This window comes from Anolis carolinensis, chromosome 6 (assembly GCF_035594765.1).
Source record: "Anolis carolinensis isolate JA03-04 chromosome 6, rAnoCar3.1.pri, whole genome shotgun sequence".
Classification (NCBI taxonomy): domain Eukaryota; kingdom Metazoa; phylum Chordata; class Lepidosauria; order Squamata; family Dactyloidae; genus Anolis; species Anolis carolinensis.
Window position 1 is genome coordinate 50,216,734 of NC_085846.1, and position 22,016 is coordinate 50,238,749.

General features: G+C 38.7%; 1 protein-coding gene across 1 annotated transcript in view; it reads right to left on the reverse strand.

Moving 5' to 3' along the window:
* The window catches only part of adcy1 (adenylate cyclase 1), a 173,113-nt gene that overhangs the window by 16,685 nt on the left and 134,412 nt on the right, over nucleotides 1-22,016 (reverse strand). Inside the window, exons 12-18 of the mRNA XM_003222294.3 lie at nucleotides 19,633-19,722; nucleotides 17,187-17,443; nucleotides 15,269-15,395; nucleotides 12,249-12,365; nucleotides 9,983-10,129; nucleotides 8,985-9,083; nucleotides 3,777-3,891 (exon numbers count right to left, since the gene is read on the reverse strand). Coding sequence (XP_003222342.3) covers nucleotides 3,777-3,891; nucleotides 8,985-9,083; nucleotides 9,983-10,129; nucleotides 12,249-12,365; nucleotides 15,269-15,395; nucleotides 17,187-17,443; nucleotides 19,633-19,722 — 952 coding nt within the window. The remainder of the gene's footprint in view (nucleotides 1-3,776; nucleotides 3,892-8,984; nucleotides 9,084-9,982; nucleotides 10,130-12,248; nucleotides 12,366-15,268; nucleotides 15,396-17,186; nucleotides 17,444-19,632; nucleotides 19,723-22,016) is intronic.

The following is a 22,016-nucleotide window of genomic DNA, read 5'->3' on the forward strand; positions in this document are numbered from 1 at the left end:
TTTTTCTGGTCTTTTTTTCTGGTTTGTTTGTGTTTTTTCTTTTCTTTTCTTTTTTCTTTTTTTTCTTCCTCTATTTTCCATTTTTTTCTCTCTTTCTTCCAAATCTCATTCTTTCTTTACTAAATCAACTGATGTTCCCCCACTTTTCTTGTATTTGTGTCAATAATACAAATAAAAATGATTATTGAAGAAAAAAAGAAACAATACATGTACAGTATTTAGCTTTGCTTCCAACTGAACAGTGACCTTTATAAAGTGACCCTTATAAAGAGCATAATATATGATTAAATGAATTAATCAGATTTATAAAATGCATTAAACGGGTTTATGAAAATGTATTCATTTGTACTGATTTATTTAGATTTCTTTATCACATGAATTCTAAGGGCTCATGACAGACTACAAGATACTTTTATCTTATTTAATATTCACAATTAAGTGCTCCATAGCTGCATATTTGAAAACAGGGGAGAAAGAGTGAAAGGGTATGTACTAAAGTCACTTAAACTTGCTTAGCTGAAACCAGGGTTTGCATATAGATAATTCATATCCATATGTAAATTAGTTCCAAATCAATCAATTAATCACCCAATCATTTTTTTCCATAAAATAGTTGGAGTGGGGAGATAGACAAAAATTAATGATTAAGAATTTTCTGTCCTTGATTCACTAACTGAACTCTGTAGATGCAATTGGCCCTCCACATTAATGGGTTTTACATTCAAGGGTTAAATTATTTACAAGCTTGTTTCTGCTACTTAACTAACAACCTTCTTCCTCACTCTCTCCTTCTCTCCTGTCAAGAACACCACTCATGCCAACTGTGTGTGCACATTCACACAAGGTCCCAGCCTCAGGAGAGGGGTGAGTGGCACGATTATCACAGTTGTCACTGCACCCACACTGTGAAGATGGAGTTGTCCTGTGAACATTCATGCAGCAGCCCCATCCTCAGAAAGAGAGTCGTCACTGCTGCTGCTGTATGAGGTGTCAAGAGCAACTTGAGAAACTGCAAGTCGCTTCTGGTGTGAGAGAATTGGCCGTCTGCAAGGACGTTGCCCAGGGGATGCCCGGATGTTTTTATCATCCTTGTGGGAGGCTTCTCTCATGTCCACGCATGGAGCTGGAGCTGATAGAGGGAGCTCGTCCACGCTCTCCCCGGGTGGGATTCGAACCTGGCAGCTTTCAGATCAGCAACTCAACCTTCAAGTCACAAGGCTTTAAACCATTTCGCCACCGGGGGCTGTTGGTGAATCTTCATGGACCCAAGGTTTGGGAGAAAGTCAATTTCCAGGATTCCCAGTAGCCAAGTGCATATTCTTCATGCAAACCAGCCCCCCCCCCCCCCCACTGTACAGTATTTGCGTTTTTTCCACTTTCATCGGATTTCAGTCCCCCTGAACCTAGCAAATGTGAAGGGTCAATTGTAATTATGTATTGCTGCATTTACAATGGATCAGTGTAGTCTAGATGAAATAAGCACAATATTTCTTACTAACCTTCTAAGTAGAGTACATCCATCACTCTCAAGTAGACCCATTCCCATTCAGTCAGTGGATTAACCTATGTGCTGACTCATTATTGAACAATAAATTGAAAAGGTCTACCCCAGTTATGGCTAACCAATCAACGTTGAAGAGTGGGTCAACTGCACATGTTGGCAGGTGTGAGTTGCAATAAGAAAAGAAGATGCAGAACAATGATAAAACTTAAGTGAATAGCTTGTAAAATGAGGCTTTTGTATAACCTTTCTGACCTAACTGTAAATAATCCTAGTCAGTGGTCAAATTAGAGCTTTTGTATATTTGTTGGATGGTTAGATAACTGGAAGAAATATTATTATGAGATGGGAGTATTTTAAGGAGATTTGTCTTAAAGACAAAGCAGAATTTAAACCTTTATCATGTGGGTGGTTGGGAGACAACTGGAAAAGAGTTAGGATATCATAACATTAGTCAGTAAGCCATGTTGGAGGCTCCTAACATATGAATAAAAACAATAACGTTGTTTTTATTTTGTCACAAATCCAGTTTCAAGTTGGTCAAAGCTGGATTTAATGAAAACAATTTCCCCCTCTTTTCCACTCACATTTTACAATGTGATGAGAGAAATCCAGTTTAGCTGCCTCTTTTGGGTGGTGTGACCTCCATTGGCCCAAAGAGGAGAGGGCTGTATCATCTCAGGAGGAGGTAAGGCCAGTAGTGGGAGGAGGAGGCCGGTCGAGGTTCTTTCGAAGTGGAGGCTTATGAGGCTCTAGCAAGACGAGCCATTTGCCTTCCCCTTTCCAGGGTCTCCGAAGGTAGGAACAGTTCCTTGTGGGCCTGAAGCTGTTGAGGCCAAGTCTCTGGAACCGACACCCAGACCACTGTCTGAGCAGAGTGTTGGGGTGAGTCCTGGATTTCACCCTCGGACAACTGGCGGATCGGAGATTGAGATGAAAATCTCTGAGGTTGCACTGGTTGGATTGGTGAGGATCTTCTCGATGAGGTGGCCGAGGAAGAAGGAACATCCTTCTTGGAGGAGGCTGAGGAGGAGGACCGCTGTATCAGTCTCTTTTTCAATTGAGTTTGTTTTAATGGAGCACGCATCAATTTGCCCGGCGTTGGTGGGATCGGGCAGGAAGCTACAGAGTCCAATTGGGCATGGCATGTTTCCTCATGGGCCCGCTTGAAGGCGATCTTCATCACCGACGTCAAAGGAGGGGATGCCACATACCAACAGACCAACGTCGCGGAGGTGATGGAGCTCGAATTTGAGGAAAGACCGACTCTGCCTGAACGAGTCGACACCATGGCAGTGGTCACCATACAGGGAGGTTTTGAAGTCTTAGAAACCTTTGAGGTTCTGGAGGTTTTTGAAGACATCGAGCTGGCCTTCAGTGGGGCTGAGGTGGACAGCAAGGTTGGAGGCGCGAGAGATCTCTGGTAGAGAAGCGCCTTAAGCCGGGCTGCTCTGTTCTTTCTGGCCTGGGCCATGAGACAATGGCTGCAAGATTCGACTACATGACCCTCGCTGAAGCAGAGGAGACATTTAGCATGTCCATCTGAATCGGGGATCTTGTCTGCCCATTCTCTTAAAGCACGTAGTAGACATCAGGAAGATTCCAAAGCAAGCATTGCAGCGGGAAAAAAGGAACTGGGGAGCAAGCACTCAGCACTGCTTTTTATGCCCTGTGGGGAGGGGGGCAGGATTACAACCAAAATTTAAAAGATTCAGCCTGGAAGAGTTTCTGTTAGAGCCTGCACAGGCGCAGACATCTCCACTAGTGTGCATTCACAGTGTACACAAAAGAAAAGATTACTAATTTTTATTGGCTTTTTGTAGAAAATATGTATAGGACTCTGCAAGCTTTGATTTTGAATATTAATAAGTACATGTTATAGGAAGGATAATGATAATTTATTGTGATAGATGAAAGAAATATAGACTGATTTTGATGATGGCTGCAGATAATATTGCAAGTCACTTTTAACTTTGCTGTTTTTAGTAAAATGTTAAAAAGAAGAAGCAAAAGAAGAAGCAGAAGCAGAAGCACCAGATAGAGGGGAGGGGGTGTCACTGGTGACAGCTTTCATTTAGTTCTCAGTAAAAATTCATGGTCTCTTCTGAAAACGAGCATTTTATGTAATAAGTAAATTAATGGCAATCTCACATATTTGCTATGAAACTTATCAATATTAGTATAAAGAACAAGGAACACTTTCAAAAATGTAATACCAACAGATTACTTTTGCCAGTTAATGTTCCAAGTTCTGACTATTAAAAAGGTAACTTACCAACCCGAAGAACAAAATCATTGTAAGACTGGTAGTTGATTTCATCAAGAACATCAAACATTTCTATTGAAAAATCAGCCAATGTACTGAGATGGGTATAAATTGATTTCTTTGCCTACATTTTAAAAAAGAAAGTTTATTCATCATTATTTATTCACTCATCTTTTTAATAGAAATAAAATTGTTTACAAATACATTAAAACAATGAGTTAAAAGCATGATTGAAAAGATATGCCTTAAACAAAGAAAGATTTAAAAAAGTAAATACCTATATACTAACATTCTATAACCCTAGAAGAAGAAATAAAACCAATTTAAGGCAATTTAGTTTGAAGAATCAAAATAGTTAAGAAATAATCTATTAAACTCAGCTTTAAAAATATAACTTTTTGAATATAACAAGCTAAATATGAGTGTTATGCAGCTGGTAAAAAGCCAGTGTGATTCTTGGCTACAACAATAGGCGTATAGTGTCTTGCCTGGGGGAAATTATATCACTACTCTATTCTGCTCTAGTCAGACACCTGGAATGCTGTGCTTAGCTCTGGGCACCACAATTCAAGAAGAATATTATTAATAAGCTGGAACATGTCCAGGGAAGGGCTACCTAAAAATGCTAAAACTTTTTATTCAGACAGGTTTGTAAAGATGAGGTGTTTTAAGATCTAGTCAGGCGGTACTGTGATTTTTAACTGTTTTGATGAATTTTAACTGTGGGGTTTATTTAGTGCTGGTTGTGTTTAATTCTATTTTAATGCTTGCATACTTGTATATTTTCAATTGTATACTAATGTTTTTATGTCAAGCTGTTTTGAGTTCCCTTTGGGGAGATAAAGTGGAGTGATAATAATAATAATAATAATAATAATAATAATAATAATAATAATAATAATACTAAAATGGTAAAGGGTCTGGAAATCATTACCTAAGAGAAGTGGCTTAGAGGGTTGGGAAAATTAACCTGGAAAAATAAGGTTAAGAGCTATGCTAAAAGATTTGACACAGCATTCGGGTAGGCAGAAATTTATCAGGAAAGAATACCCCAACTATTCTAGAGAGCAGGACAGAAAAGAACAAGACTTCAACAAAGAGAAGGAAAAAACCTGAAATAAGCAGATTGGATGGCCCATGGTCTTTGGTATCTCTCCACTAATGCACAAAGGATAGGAAGTAAATAAGATAAACTTGAACTCTTGATACAACAACACTAATATTATATAATTATCTCCAGGCAGACTGAGGACTTGAATAATACTTTCCTAGAACAAATGACGATATATTCAGAAAGATGTAATAGTTATGGGATTTTTCAACTATCCTGATATATGTTGGAAGACAAACTCTGCCAAGAATATCAGGCCTAACAAATTCATCACTTGCTTTGCAGGCAATTTCATGGTCCAGAAGGTGGAAGAGGCAACAAAGGGATCCACTGTTTTATGTCTGGTCATAATCAAAAGTGATTATGTAAATGGGGTGGAAATTGTTGGTTCTTCAGGCAGTGTCATTGAAGATTATTGGGTGGCGGCTTGGATCCTTTTTTTTAACCAAATGAACTATAACATCTCTTGGATCCTTTTTTTTAACCAAATGAACTATAACATCTCGGGGACTTTGTTTGTTTTTGGATAATTTGTCTGGATCCTATACGTTCTGTCTATTTTGTTTTCCATATCCTGTTCTGGACATTATAATAAGTCAGATAGCAATTTTACAATAGTTTGTTTGATACCCTCATTTGCCTTTTCTTTTATATTTCTAAAACACAGTTGAAATTCCATTTCTTTTTGCTCTATTCTTTCCTGTAATCTCTCCACTTAGGTATTTTTTGTCTTTGAGAACTTCCACTCTTTGTTGGATTTTGCTTTGAGATTTCTCTAATTTCACTTTTGCCTTTTTTAAATCAAGAAGTTCTTTGTAAGTTGTTCTCATTTCCTGTTTTAGTTGACCAATTTCATCTTTAATTTCTTTTTTCATCTCCAGCATCTCTTGGTGCAATTCTTTCTGTTGTTCATTGTGTTTCTCTGACATGGCCTATAATTCTTTTTGATAACTATCATTTTTTCACATAGTTTTTGAATTTCTTTCATAATATCTTTCATACTAATTTCTTCCGATTGAGACGGCCTTCTTGCCAAACCTTTGTTGTCTTTTAAATCCTTCTCCATCTTTGTTCTAGGACCTGCCATTTTCAATAGTTTAGCTTGAATGGAGCCTACTTTAGTTCCTTGTGTATTAATGATGAGGATAGATTGCTCACCTCTATCTTCCATCTACACCACAAACCAACACTTTTCCCGGTCCGGATTTGCGGGTGGGGGGGGGGAGGGAGCTATCACCTTAATAATCTTATGAGTCCTTAACTTCCTTAGTTATAAAATTCTTCATGTTTTGATAATTGATAGTTCTAGTTGTAGTCCAATTTACCTTTCTTTCCTTCAACCTTCTGTAGACCAAGTAAAATCCTTTCCCTATAGGTTTAATCTAGTGACCCAGTCTTTCCAATCTATGTGCTATTTTAAATCTGCCACCCCTTGTTTGTCACCTACTTTATAGCTCTTCCCATCTAACTTCTCTTCATATAAGTCACACTTTTACCATTCCATTTCATTTTGGTCCTGATATTTAGAGTTTTTAGTTCAGTAAGTTCTGCACTATTAAGTCATCCTAAACTTAAATCCGGAAACACAGTACCCAAAGTTCCTGTTAGTCCACCTCTTAGTCCTGCTCCACTGTCCCCCGCCATCACGTCCAGATTTCTTGTCTTTTCTTCCTTTCCCCGTTGCCAATGTCTTCTGCTCACTGTAATTGCTTTTATTATTGCCAATCCGTAGCGCTATTTCTCTATGGTAACGTCCCGTCCGTTTATTATTTATGTCCTCTGTCTATTTCCGGCCTTTCCTGGCGATTCCCTAAGGAAGCGTCCGTCCCGAAATTGGGTCCTCCGTCCCTTTCTGGCCAAATTGCCAAATCGCCCTCATCAGTTCCGGTGGCACACCACCCTTCACTTCCTCTTTGGCGCACAGGGTTCTTCTGCCCTTCTCAGGGCTCAGTTCCATCAGGAGGGCTTTTGCCGCCTCTCCTTTTCCAGTGCATCACTTTGCAGAGTTGTTTATAAAGAAGGAGAGGGTGTAGACATAACAGTATGGCACTCAAGGTCAGTGCATTAGATATGTTTTGCTTTCTCAAATTCTTTCTTGATTGCTTCCCCGACCTCCCTTCTTTTAGTCCTTATAATTTATATTCCAAAAAGTTTGTTAATTTGCTGGTTGGACCAAATCTGGTCTGTTGTTCACTTTAAATTTGGATATTAGATCCCAATCCAGTTCTCATTCCCAATCCAATGAAAAAAATTGTTTTGGAAACTTACAGTCTCCTCCAGTGCCACAAAGGCTTCATTTTCTTCACAGTTCTTTTTTCTTTAAAATGAGCCGGCTGGCGGTTTTTGTGGGGTTTTCCCCACTTCCCATCTGGCGATCTGCGCCCTCCGCAGTTTACTGGACCCTCCTGGATGCTCCTTTAATAGGAACGAGCTGTTGGGTACCTGGAATTGCCACTATGGAGACTTGTGTCCCCCCCGGTTCAATTCCCAGGGAGAGGGGAGCTGAAAGCTCTACCCAATCGCCAGAAACGGTGGCTTATTGAGGAGCTCAATAAGTCTGATCTGCCGCCATCTGTGCTCACCAGAAGTCAGCTCCTTCCCTTCCTAACTGACTTTTTACTCCTTTAGAATGTTCAATTTTTCCCCCAACTGTCATCTCTGGCTATCTCCCCTTTCAAATCCCGAAACCCGCTCATTTGCATATGACCAATCAATTATCCCTTTTCCTGGTGCTGCTGCCTTCTAATAAACACAAAATGGCTGTTCGCACACCAGCCCTGTTAATGTTCCAACATTAACAAACGTGTTTAAAATTTACATTACAATTAAGCATTTCGCTACAGTGACATGTTCAAGCAACAGAAAAAGGGAGAAATCAATAAAGAGGAATTCAAATGAATAGCCAGCATGTGTAGAGAGAAAGCTAGAAGACCGAAAGCAGAGAACAAGCTCAGGCTATTTTGGTTATGTCCATGGCAAAAGAAAGAACAAGGAAAAGGTAGAGCCACTGCATACAAATAATGGAGAAATGCTAACAGAGGACAGAGAGAAAATGGATCTACTCAACACCTTATTTGCCTCAGTCTTCACCCAAAAGGTTAACAGTGCTCAACTTGGGGAAGATGCCGCAGAGAATGTAGCAGGGGAAATGCAACACAGATAGATATAGAGGCAGTACAGGAATATTTGGTTAATCCAGTAGTTCCCAACCATTGGGCCTTCAGGTGTTTTGACTTCAACTCCCAGAAATCCCAGCCAGCTTACCAGTTGTTAGAAACTGTGGGAGTTGAAGTCCAAAACACCAGGAGGCTCAAAGGTTGAGAACCACTGGACTAATCTAAATGAATTCAAATCTCCAGGGCCATATGAATTACATCCAACAGAACTGGCAGAAGGAATTTCAGAACCAGTGTCAATCATCTTTAAGAAAGATGAGTCTTTGTCAAGGTTCTCAATGATATTCTCACAAAAAAACTAGTCAAGTGTGGACTAGACAATGGTACTGTTAGATAGGTTGGGAATTGGTTAACTGGCCAAATTCTTAGGGCTTATTTTCTGTTCCTACCTCTTCTTGTTGGCATTTGCTTACCAATTTATTATATCTTATTCCTGTTCTATTTACTGTTTCTCATCTTGTTTTGGTTTGTCACTCTTAAAAGTTACTTATAAATCAAGGAGGAGAGAAAAAGTATTTGTAAGAGCTTTTAATTAAAAGAGCCTAAACCCTGATCAATTCAGAGTCATGTAATTATAGAGGGTCATCCAGTCCAATCCCCTGCCATGCAGGAAAAGCACAATCAAAGCACCTCAATAGATGGCCACTTAGCCTCTGTTTAAAAACCTTCAAAGAAGGAGTCTTCACCACACTCTGAGGCATAGAGTTCTATTGTTCAACAGCTCTTACTGTCAGGAAGTTCTTCCTAATGTTCAGGTGGAATCTCCTTTCCTGTAGGAAAACTAGCTGAAAAAAGCTGAGTAAATATTATCGCCCAGTTCTAATTAATGTGCATCTTTATTCAAAGTACTAAATCAGGAGGTTCTTATGACATTCCGAAGGTCATTTGTGAAAATGCTCAGGGAAATGTTCTAAATGAAAGCAATCTTACCTTGGTGCCTGTAGTTGGTACAAGTCCTACTGCTGCCATATATGTGCTGCCAATTGTCTTGATCTTTTCAATGTCTCTATAATATTCTTTGTCCATAAGCTTTGTTTAAAATATAAAACATTGCATAGTATTTTAGACAAGAAAGACATGCATGCTTATTACTTTTCTCTTCCCCCCTCTTTCAGTTATTTTTTTCTGCTTCAAATATATAACAAATATTTTAAATACTTCAGTGACTATAATATGAGGTCTCTTCCTTCTTCTCAGATATGGTCAGGCAATAGTTTCAAGTGTAAGAGTTTGTGATTGTGTATACTTTCAGTTCACCTCCTTGGTACAAAGAACTACGTAGATATGAAGGGGAGAGAAAGGGGCGATAGAGAGGGCAAGATAAAGGTGGAAAGTGAGCAGTGCAGACTCAGTTTTGGTGCTGCTCACCTGTGCAGCTACTGAGCCGGTTCAGACACTGACAGTGTAGCTTACATGCAGCTCTCAAGCCAGCTTTTTGGGTGGGGGTGGGAGGCGGGAGTTAGCAGCATAGCTACCACCAATACTGTTCCAGAGTAGTTCACTCCAGATCATCATCAAGATGCACCCATAGTCCAGAAAGTTTTGGAGATAATTCTAGAATCCAAATGGTATGGGATTATATAGTTGATTGGAACATGATGTGATCCATATTCTTGTATGTACAGTTAATGAATTACTTGATAGATTTGGCTTGTACTAGCTTGAGAGTTCATCTGGGTAATTATTGAAAATTATGTCCTTCTACTCATGATGTGGAATTATATAGCCAAATTCTGCAGAATAGTGAATAATTTAAATTTTCATAGAGGTAAGAAAATCTCACTTGCTGCCTGGATCATTCAGTGATGCTGACAACTCAGAATGGTTTAAACAGTGAGAAATAATTTTTTATGAAAGAAAACTGCTATACTGTCAAGATTACGAAAAATTTACAAAGATATTGCTGAAATAGCAGACTGAGTCCTTACCTCATCAAAATCTGCAATAATTTCATTTAACAGACGTAAACATTCCACTCCCATGTTATTGCCATCCAGTTCTATGTAAAAATCGTTGAAATTGGGAATGGAAGCAAACAGCACTCCAACTTGGGAATATGACTGGTAATACAAATCCTGAAATGTTTAAATTACATTTTCTGTTAAGATTTAAAAAAACTCATTGGGTTTGGATTCAGACAAAGTGAATATCCTTATATGTGTTTGAAATGAATGGGATTTTAGAAATGACTACGTTTCGTACGGCCGTCACTGGGTAATTTAGTGCCCTTCCAGACATCACTAACTCCTGAGAAGAACTGTTAATTCGTCCCCATCCCCAACCCAAGCTTCCTGGAGGGCGGTTGACCTGGGAGAGTGTCCAGCTACCTCAGCCCCCCCCCCCCCAATAATTTATATGATGGGCTTGACTGAAGCTGCAGGTCTCTCAGAAGAGAGCTCCTGGTGTATGAAAATGACACATCCTGCAGCCAGGCCTCTCACATAAGTTGGGGGGGGGGATGGGGGGCTGAGAGGGGAAGGGGGTTGGTGCCATCCCGCTCTTTGGGTTCTTTGAGGCTCTGTGGGGACCATCCCCCCAGGGCCCACACCTGGAAAGATCTGGACCTTTCCTTAAGATCCGGATCTTTCCAAGTGTTTAAGTAATCTGGAGTCAACTGGGAAATCCCTGTTGACTCTGAATTAATTCGGGTTTATCTGAGGTGTCATTTGGATGCCTCAGGTAAACCCGGGACAGGCATCATGTTTAGGATGTGAGTTTAATTAATGTTCATAGAGATCCAACCCAATTCAAAAATCAGCACTTAAAAGGCAATATTTCAAAGTGTCAAGGATGTTTTTGTATCTAATTCATATATTATTATGTAGTTCAGAAGGTCATGCAAACTTCAAATGGAATTGGAGGCATGATCTAATGAGGCTGCTGATACTACATCGCATTTTAACACATACATGGTACAAAAAAGCAACAACTGTCCAAAAACTTTGTTTTGATTTCCAGCTCAGACACAAAGAAAATAATGTATATCTGGACAACATGCAATGGCACTACGAGGAGTAAACCTTTTTGATGACTTTCACTGTCAAAGGCTAGACAGGACTGTAGCTGGGGGCGGGGGGGGAGGTTGAGGGTCCACCCCCACCCCCCAAAATATGTCAGGTTAAAAAAACCCTGGTTTACTCATGATTTTTAACAGATTAACCAATTAATGTGTAAACCGGGGTTTTGTTTTAACCTGACACATTTGGGGGGGGGGGGGGGGTTGAACAGTCCTGAGACCAGGAGGTATTGCAATAGGTGCCAAGTGTCGTGATGTATGTTCAATCCAAAATACTACTGATCATTGTTCTGCCTGATTAAAGTTGGACTGTTTCCTTTTAATAATTATTTTTTCTCTTGAGGTCTATTGACCCCTTTTATTACACTGCATTCTTTTTGTTCACTTGATAGCAATACACTCTGTTTTTGTTCATGTTGTTATACCTGTAATGGGAGGTGGGGAAAATAGATGTGGCCCATTTTAGATGGTACGGTAATAGGTCATTCATTACACTGATTGGAAATGTAGAGAGTTTAAAATTCACCTGGCTTTCTTGGGAAGAGAGGAAAATATTCCTTCCTCCTCTCTCTTTTCTGGGCTGCTTGAGAGGTTGTTGTTTGCCCCTTGTACCTGTCAGCTATGCTATGCTAAATAAAGCAGTCTTTATTCAACCTGTTATTTGTTTCTGGTCTCATTATTCTATGGCTGGACATCAATTCAAATGATAAAATCATAGGATTTTGTGGGACTTGAACAAAGAAGACTTTTTTGAATTTTTGTGAGCAATATCTGGGTGGGAACAGCCTACTGCAAATAAATTGGGCCATAATTGCTGTCTTCTGCCACTTGTTATTCTATCTTCCAATCAGAAGTCTAAAAAATGCTAGATCGTTCATCCTTTTCTCCAACAAAGTGCTGAAAGTTTTGCAAACACATTGATTGGCATTTTCTGTTAGGAGTCATGGTGATTATAAGGCTATTTATTTATTGCCTTTCTCCTAGCACAGGCTCCAAGGATGAGGTTGTTATCCTGAATATGAAAGAAAGTTGTGTTACTATATTATTAATATCTTTACAAGGAGTAAGTCCTCTCTGTTTTTGATGGAGTTGTTTCTGTCCTCTGCTATAATGTCTTGGAACACAGTGTGCATTATATAGCCTGGGAATGAACTAGAAATAGTGATCGTTTTCCTTACCATATTCCTTGGATTAGACATGAGAAAATGCTGAGCAACATGAGCTGGCAATAAATTAAAGAGAATCCGTTTGTTATCCAATTTCACTCTTTCCATATCATCTCTCTCTTCTTCTGCCTATGTAAAAGGTGATATTTTAAAAAATGCAAGTTACAGTCTTAACTACATTTAGTAGGGAGGAAGCTCATTTTGAGATCATGAATAAACATGCATGTGACTGCATTGTTCATAAAAAACTTTTCTTGAATTTCTATATGTTTCTACCAGGACACACACACACACACACGTGCACATACTTACCTATAACTAAGAATGGTACAAAATTCTCAATATAAGTACTTAATATGTATAACACCCTCTTCAAATGCCAAGGAATAAGTTTAGTTGAGCAACTCACTAAGTGTACTCTCCTTGAACTGGGTCTTTACTCCATTGCTGACTGTACTGGCCATCTTCCAAAAGATGACTAAAAGCTTACCTTATGGAAGATAGGAGTAGTCTGCAAGCACAGGACCCCTAAAGAATGAAAGGATTCTGTTGGCTCTCAATTGATGACAACCTGACAAGTGATGAACAAGTAATTGTTTTTGGAATCAGGGAAAGTGCAAATGATGCCATATTCCAGACCACCAAATATGAGTATCTAAATTGAATACTATTCAAATTATTATTATTATTATTATTATTATTATTATTATTATTATTATTGACACAATGACATTGTATGACACAGCAAACAAGATAGATATGCTGGATTTCGTATTACAAAATCACAAGTCGAACACTTCCCAAGTGTTTAGGACTGTGTGATGTATTTTCGGATGATGTGCGCAGATCCCAGTAGGGTGGCTTTTTGCAGTTGGCAGATTGTAATTTTGTCAATGTCTATTGTTTCCAAATGCCGGCTGAGATCTTTTGGAACGGCACCCAATGTGCCGATCACCACCGGGACCACCTGTACTGGTTTCTGCCAGAGTCTTTGAAGTTCAATCTTGAGTTTTTCCTGTTGTTTTTCATCAATTCGACTGTCACCTGGGATGGCGTGTTTCCTTTCGCTTTCCTTCTTTGTTGTGCTACTTCCAGTGTCTCAGCAGACAACCACCTTGCCTTCTTGGTTTTCTTTTTCTTTGGGACGTACTTTGTTTCTGCCTTCTGAACAATGTTGTGAACTTCTGTCCATAGTTCTTCTGGGACTCTATTAAATCTAGTCCCTGAAATCTATTCTTCACCTCCGCTGCATATTCACTAGGAATATTTGTGAGATCGTATCTAATTGGTCTGTGTATTTTCCCAATTCTCTTTAATCTGATTCTAAATTGTGCAATAAGAAGTTCGTGGTCTGAACTACAGTCAGCTCCAGGTCTTGTTTTCACCAACTGGATGGATGTCTGCCACCTTTGGCTACAAAGGATGTAGTCAATCTGATTTTGGTGTTGACCATCTGGTGAAGTCCATGTATAAAGTCATCTTTTAGATTGTTGGAAGAGAGTGTTTGTTATGCACAGTGAGTTTTCCTGGCAAAATTGTATCAGCCTACGTCCTGCTTCATTTTGTTGTCTCAAACCATGCTTGCCTGCGATCCCGGTTTTCATTTGACTGCCCACCTTAGCATTCCAATATCCTATAATGAAAATAATGTCTCTTTTTGGTGTATTATCGAGGAGGTGCTGCAGATCCTCATAGAACTGATCTACTTCTGCTTCTTCAGCAGCTATGGTTGGAGCATATATTTGGATCACTGTGATGTTAAACGCCTTGCCTTGAACTCGAATTCAGACCATTCTATCATTTTTTGGGTTGTATCCAAGCACTGCTTTCACAACTTTATTATTAACTATGAAGGCTACTCTATTTCTTTGGTGTTCTTCTTGTCCACAGTAGTAGATCTGGTGGTTATCTGTTGTGAAATAGCCCATTCCAGTCCACTGACTCCCAGAATGTCTATCTTTAATCTTGACATCTCACCAATAACCATGTCCAGTTTGCCCTGGCTCATAGATCTTACATTCCAGGTTCCTATAATGTGTTGATCTTTAGAGTATCGGATTTGTCATTCATCTCCAGCACCGTCGGCTGTTAGCCTTCCTTTCAGCTTCTGGGGCTAGTTGAGCTAGTCCTCTGTTCCTCCCCAGTAGCATTTTGACCATCTTCCGACCTGGGAGTCCAATCTTCCGATGGTATAATGACATATCTCTGGTTGTACTGATCCATTTAGTTTTCATGGCAAGAATACTGGGGTGGGTTGCCATTATCTTCCCCAGGGATCGTATTTAGTCTGACCTTTCTGCCATGACCTTCCCGTCTTGGGTGGCCCTGCACGTTTTAGCTCATGGCATCATCGAGGCGCGCAAGCCCCAGCATCACGTCAAGATAACGATCCTTTGCATCCCTCTGTTTAGGTTCCCCAATAGTGTAGATGTGTCCATTTGCATTTGTTTTTGGGTGGAGTTTTAAAAACCCCTAGAGGCCAGCCTCAGTTTGTTCAGTCCATTTGCCTGTACAGAGCTTTCTTGCTAGGTCTTCCTTTCTTTTTGCAATAGAGCTACAGGATTTAGAGGCCTGGATATTGACTGTAAATCCTAGGCCCTAGCAATTCAAACAAGCATCCTTAGCGCTATAAACTCTTCATATACCATCAGTCCCAGTGACAACAAAAGCTTGTGGTCAGCCCAAGTTACACAAAGTAGAAGACCAAGTCCATCACTTTGCATCAGAGGCAAAAGACTTTCCAGGATTCCAGAAAGATGACTGCATATAGCAAATTCTCCATTTGTAATGTATTGTTTTAAGCTATTTTACAATAGTCTTGGGTGGAGTCAGCCCTTTGTTCTTACTGTTTTCAGCAAACTTGTTTTGGTTAACTTTCATCTTGCCTACAGTGTCTCTGCATGTTAAGGGTCTTGATCTTAATAGAAGATATACAGATAGCCCGCCAAGTAAAGTCAGGCACCATAGTTCTCCCAAAGGCTCGGGCGTGCCATTACACTATTGTTATGGAAGGGAAAAAAAGGATGCCTTGCCTGCACAGCCCAGAGGTAGTCCAAACGTAGCTTCAAATCCACCTGCCTGGAATGAAGTGCCAAAGCACAGGAAAACAATAAGATGGCTAATATGGGTTCATAGCCACGTATATAAAAGGAGCCACCCCTTTAAAAAAGAAAGAAATGAGGCATGTAAGTATTTTATTTAATGGCAGTATAAAATATGAAAATAATAAATCTGATAATTCTAGTCTTCTAAAACAGTTTTGATTCAGAACATATAATTTTCATTGACTAGCATTGACACGATTGGGAGTAACATATTACAGGAAAGCCTATACTTTTAAAGATGTAATTTCTTCATTACTGACGGTACAACAATATTGTGTTATAACTGTAACTTAATAAAAGTAAACTCATTAAGTTTGGTGTAATGGTAACGTCAACAGTTATGTGGAGGAGGAATACTGCTGATTTCATTTAATGTATATTTTGAAAGTTTAAAAAAATACTTTTGAGTAACCTGGAAATGATGTCCTTTTAAACATGTACAAACATAACACTAAATACTATTTTAGGGCATCCAAATGCATCTCAATCTTCTTTGTCTAAATCTCTTATTCTCCCTATTGGATAAGAACACATTTCTTGATCACAGTTCATGCTTCCAGAAGTATTCCAATTTGTAGAAATACATGCATTTTTTAAACTTGTATTTCTACATAGTGGAAACATGTTTTCTGTGTAGAAATCAATTTTCTATGCATCTATACAATATTTTTGTACACAAAAAAAAAATTCTGCGCAGAAAACATGTTTTCCTTGTGGAAATGCACACAATTTTTCTGTGTAAAAATACACTTGTCTATTGAAAAATCACAAATACTTCTGCACAAATAAATAACTCCTGGTAAGCAAAGAACCTCATAGTAGGCTCTTGACAATCTGATGGTTTTCTGAGTATTGAGAAATACAAAATGAGTACAAAATTAACACCTGGAACTTTTCAATTTTAGTTTATTCTATACTTTGGGGATTTTTTTTTAAAAAAATTGCTGTACATGTTTCTGCATGTTTCTTCAAATGCATACATTTTTGCAAGAAATTTGATTATCATTTTAAATATTTCTTTCACCACTCAGTTGTGTGCACTTTCACTTACTATAGAAATTTTAGCCCTTTTTTGATGGAAAACCTCAGTATTGCAGTTTTGCAAAGGAGAGTTTCAAAGAATAACTAAATATTATTTTCCATCATTGGGTTAGGTTTGCTTTAAAATGTGAACTGACAAGTTTCTCTTCCACACCTACATATGATCAATAATAGTCACAGTTTTAGCAGAAGTAATCAAGCACATAGTCTATAAAAATGAGTTAATATAAGAAGGTGATTAACATCTCTGAACTAACGGCTTTATAGTGTCAGACCCCATCTACATTGACCATTGAATGCAGTTTCAAAATGGTATTGAATAAAATAGTTTCGCTCTGTAGGTCATTATGTAGGCATCCGATAATCAGTTTGAGGCCAGATGATAATTACACAAACCTCAGGGTAGTAATGTACATTAAGGGCTTTCTTTCATGTGATTTTGGGGGAATTTGTTGTCTGGCTACAATGGTTGGAAGCCAGTTCAAACTACATTTATTGGTCAGTGAAGAGGGGGCCTAAATTATGTAATTAATAGAAGAATAAAGGCAAGTTAGGGAAGAAAGGAAAGGCAAGGCAAACAAGGGATGAAAATAAGCTGGTGCTGTTTTTTTTTTGGGGGGGGGGGGGGTTGTTATGGATGAAACCAAGAAACGTCATTTTGGTTTAATGTGCCAAAATTCCATAAACAGATTTTTTTTAACTTTGCCTGTACAAAAAAGTTTCATTGGAAGTCTATGGATTAAAAAAGGAAAAACAAACAAACAAACAAACTGTCAGGTTCTTCCCAGTTAGGCAGTGCACTTACCCTACTGCTCTTCTGTATCCACTGAGTTCCAAAATGGCTATGTACAAAATTGTAACAAAAAGTAGGAGGATCATTTTTGGCAAGGAAGATATGCGTAAAAATATTGCCAGGGTTAGAGTCCCCATAACGCAGGAGAGAAATGCATAATGAGCTGCATCACATGGAAGTTCATTCATTGTCTTATTTGTCCCACTAGGAGAAATGATAACTATGGAACTGCTGGAATTAGTATTCCAGACCCAGGGCATACAACCAACCTAGAGGGAAATGGAGAGTAAAAATGACTATGAAGAATAAACCACAGTTATTAGTAAAATAAGGAGGATCCACATATGTATAATTTGATAGCTGTAGCAGTTAGTCAAACTGTACATGATATGAAATACACAATTTTCTGTTGATGCTAATATATAATGGATGTGTTAGTCATCAGTATTGCAAGGGGTAGGGAACATTTATCTAGCCATAAAACACCCTCGTAAAAAAATCCTTTATGCCTACACAGCTCCAATTGATCTTGAAAGGGGATCTTCCACTGATGCCAATGGAACTTTCCAGAAATACAGTAGAGTCTCACTTATCCAACATAAACGGGCCGGCAGAACGTTGGATAAGTGAATATGTTGGATAATAAGGAGAGATTAAGGAAAAGCCTATTAAACATCAAATTAGGTTATGATTTTACAAATTAAGCACTAAAACATCATGTTATACAACAAATTTGACAGAAAAGTAGTTCAATGCGCAGTAATGCTATGTAGTAGTTACTGTATTTATGAATTTAGCAACAATATATTACGATATATTGAAAACATTGACTACAAAAATGCGTTGGATAATCCAGAATATTGGATAAGTGAGTGTTGGATAAGTGAGACTCTACTGTAATAACATATCAGGGGAAGGCATGTGAGAAAATATCTATTTGCAGACAGTTGAATGAATCCACTGCATTTCTGATAAACGTGTTTGTGAAAATCGGAGCATGTGTATACAACATACAAAAGAAAAGACATGAAACAAACTGGTGAAATATTGTTTCTGAAGCAGTCAAATTACAATCCTTTCTACATTTCAGTAAAGCAGAGTGCTACTTGTACCTCAAAGATGTGTATCTCATGACACAAATGTCCTTAGACCCTTGTCAGAATTTATGCATACATTTCGTGTCAGTTAACCAAATCAAGTCATGGAGCACACCAACACTATAATGCAGCTTGGAATCAGTTTTAAAGGAACCGATTTTTCTGTGCGGGGAACTAGATTGACACTTCTGGAACTGTTTGAAGCCAGGTAGATGATTACATTAACCATGGAACCTAACCTCCAACCACTCTGCATACTGCCCCCCATTTCCAGGTGAGATAAAAATCAGGATTCCAGAAACATAGGTGAAAAGAAAGGGAAAGTGACAGAAATGGAGGTAATCAAGTACTCACCCCAGGGGGCCAATTAGCCCTATGCTAGGCAGCTCTGCCATTGGGACATTTTTTATAGCTCCTTATTCCCAACTTCTACAAAGGGCTTCAGCAGGAATAGGTGTCTATAATGAACTTTGAATTCTGTGGAATCAATTTCTCTCCAGGATCTGGGATATATTGAGATCTGCTGCAACATATTAAAGGGTCTATCTTGGACTTTTGTGATATTTAATGCACTGTATATCCTTTCATCCACACTGCTGCGGACATTGGTAACATGCATTTTGTAGCTAAATTGACTTTGAGCTGCATTAAATGATCAGTGTAGATGGGAACATAAAGGTTTTCCAGTCAACTACACCACTTTCAGGATAAAGGTGGAGGGCTGCATGACTGAATGCTTGTCGTGAAAAAAACTGAGGAAGTTAGAATGAACAACTCTTGTTGATACACAAGTTTCAAATGAATCCCCCTCTCCACTGCCATGCTTGGCTAGAATAAAAAGCTTGCAATGTCTCGCTACTGTTTGAAATAATACAGTCCAAGTACAAACCTTTTAAACTTGACTGTGCTGCCCTTATGAATTGGACCAGGGCCGGCCCCACCATAGAGGCCACGTGAGGCGGCCGCCTCGGGCGCAGGTCCCCGGGGGGCACCATCAGGCTTCCCCCGCCCCTGCGGGGGGGGGCACTTTTCCCCACCCCCTGCGCGGCGCCGGCCGGGGGGGGGCGCTTTTCTCCACCCCCGCTTAATATTTTAAATTATCTCCGGCCGGCCCTGAATTGGACTTAACAGTAATACCAGCAGTGAGAAATAAAATGTAGAACAATTTATTTTTTTCAGTTTTAATAAGAAATTCAATTACAGAGAACTGTTTTTATAGCAAGGTAATTGATTTGTCTATGCTAGTAAAAAAAATACTCCCACACATTCATATTAGTGTTAGTGTAGGCCTAAAACAAATTAATAAAATTGTGATTCACTAAATAAATTATGTGATCATTGCTTCATTGTTACATACTCACCACACAACCTTGTGCCACGGAGTAAATTAATATCACAATAAAAATACACAAAATGGTTCGAATTTGTATTGTCAGGCACCCTGGAAAACACTGAAAGCAAAGAACAATACACAATAAATTAAGTGGTTCTAAATGCTTTGTAAAACAACAAAGGTAACAAAATATTATATAAAATGGGAAATTGGTAGATGAATTCTATTAGTTATCTAATACAAGTCATAGTTGTACATGTATGAGATCTTCTAGGAATTCAAACTGAATATTGTGCAGCAGGATTTTTGCAACTTATTTGACCAATATTACTCGTACAAAAGGAAATTTTGTACAGTGTGTGTGTCTATCCACATGCGAGTGCAAGCATGTGTATACTCATATGTGTGGACACACTGAAGTTCTCCTTTCTCATACAGGAGGTGCTCAGTAATGAGTGAGGCTGCCTTACACTGCCCTATATCCCAGGATCTATCCTAGATTATCTGCTTTAAATTGGATTGTATGAGTCAACACTGCCAGTTAATCTGGGATAAGTAGATAATCTGAGATTAGATCCTGTGATATAGGACAGTGTAGATCCAACCTGAGGCTGGATCTACACTGCCGTATCATCCAGATTATCTGCACTGAACTGGATTATATGAGGTTGGATTTACACTGCCCTATAACCGAGGATCTGATTCTTCGTAATAATCTTCTCATCCTAGATTATCTGGCAGTGTAGATTCATACAATCCAGTTCAAAGCAGATAAATCTGGGATCAGATACTGGGATATAGGGCATTGTAGATCCAGCCTGAGTCTATACTGCCATATAATCAATTTCAAAGCAGATAACCCGGATTTTAAATGGCAGTGTAGATTGGGCCTGAGGCTGGATCTACACTGTCATATAATCCAGATTATTTGATTTGAATCAAATTATATTACACTGTTATATAATCCAGTTCAATGCAGATAATCTGGATTATATATGGCAGTATAGATAGAATATGAGAGGGCAGGCAGTGGAGGAGTGAATGAATTAAACAGGCTAGTAAGTGAATAGTTGGCCATCTTACTGGTGGAACCTTCCCTGCAGGTAACCCCATGTTCAAGGTCAGTTCTATTCCCTTCCACTGCAAGGTAAAGGGGGAAGTTGTCATGGTGAGCTGTCTAGTTATTTGCTTTCCAACAATTCTACAAAGAAAGGGTTCATTCTGATCATCCTGCAGTACCAGTGCAACTTCCTCCCATGTGAACTTGAAAGATACATGGAAATTGTCAGATTGGGCAGCAAAGTTTGAGTCACTTTGCAAAGAATAAAATTAGTTTTTCTTCTTTTAAATATAGTCCAACTTCCAGTAAGGAGGCTCTGCTGTGTTGTGAGTGGCTAGTAGAACAGAATCATAGAATCATAAAGTTGGAAAAGATTATAAGGGCCATGCAGTCCAATTCCCTGCCATGCAGGAACACAAAATCAAAGCACCCCTGTCCTTTTATGAATTCTGCAAAAGGACATAACTTTTCCCTTTCGGGAAAGAGGAAGAATCATGCTTCAGAAGGCATCACAGTCATCCACATCTAAAGAAATGGAATGCATTGCTCCCCCATCCCATGCTGTCATCCGAGAACAAAACATATGAGGCAGAGTGAAGCGTACATGCACAGTTTTATTGCAATATGATTTTGCAACTTATTATGTCACTTTTTAAACTCCAGTTTCCTTCCTATTTCAGAAACTCCTGAAATATTCTTCACCACTGTGCATGACTATGTTGCCCCCCCAAGAGCAAAGAAGAATGCAAACAAATGTTATAAATGTGTCACGAAACATTGATTAAAATGATCCATAGTCAATAAATGATAAATGTCTTTATAAGGTACTAGCTGTGCCCGGCCACGCGTTGCTGTGGCAAAGTGGTGGTGGTATTGGTTAAAAATTGTTGTGTAATTTTTATTTGATGTTATTTGCAATTTTTTATTAATTTTATTGTAAGTTATATTTTTATTTATTATATTTTATTATTTTCTTGTATTATTTTTAGTTATTTTCTGTTATTATAGTATTTTATTGTATTAATCTTTTAGTGTTTTTTATTATTTTTTATTGGGTTGCTAGGAGACCAAGTTGGAGGAGCTTAGCCTTCTAACTGGCAGCAATTGGATAAAAGCAATTATTCCTCTCTCTCTAACTAGGACTTTATTTTTCTTTTCTTTTTGTTGTATCAACCTAGAGGCGTGGATGATGGGTTGTGTTGTCAAATTTCGAGCCTGGGGGGCCTGTAGTTTTGTTGTTTTGTGGGTCGCCGTGATGCCATCACTCTTTTATATATATAGATTTTAAAGGATACAAATATTATTGTATTGAAGAAAAGATACATCTAGGAAGGATAAGGTTATTTATCCCA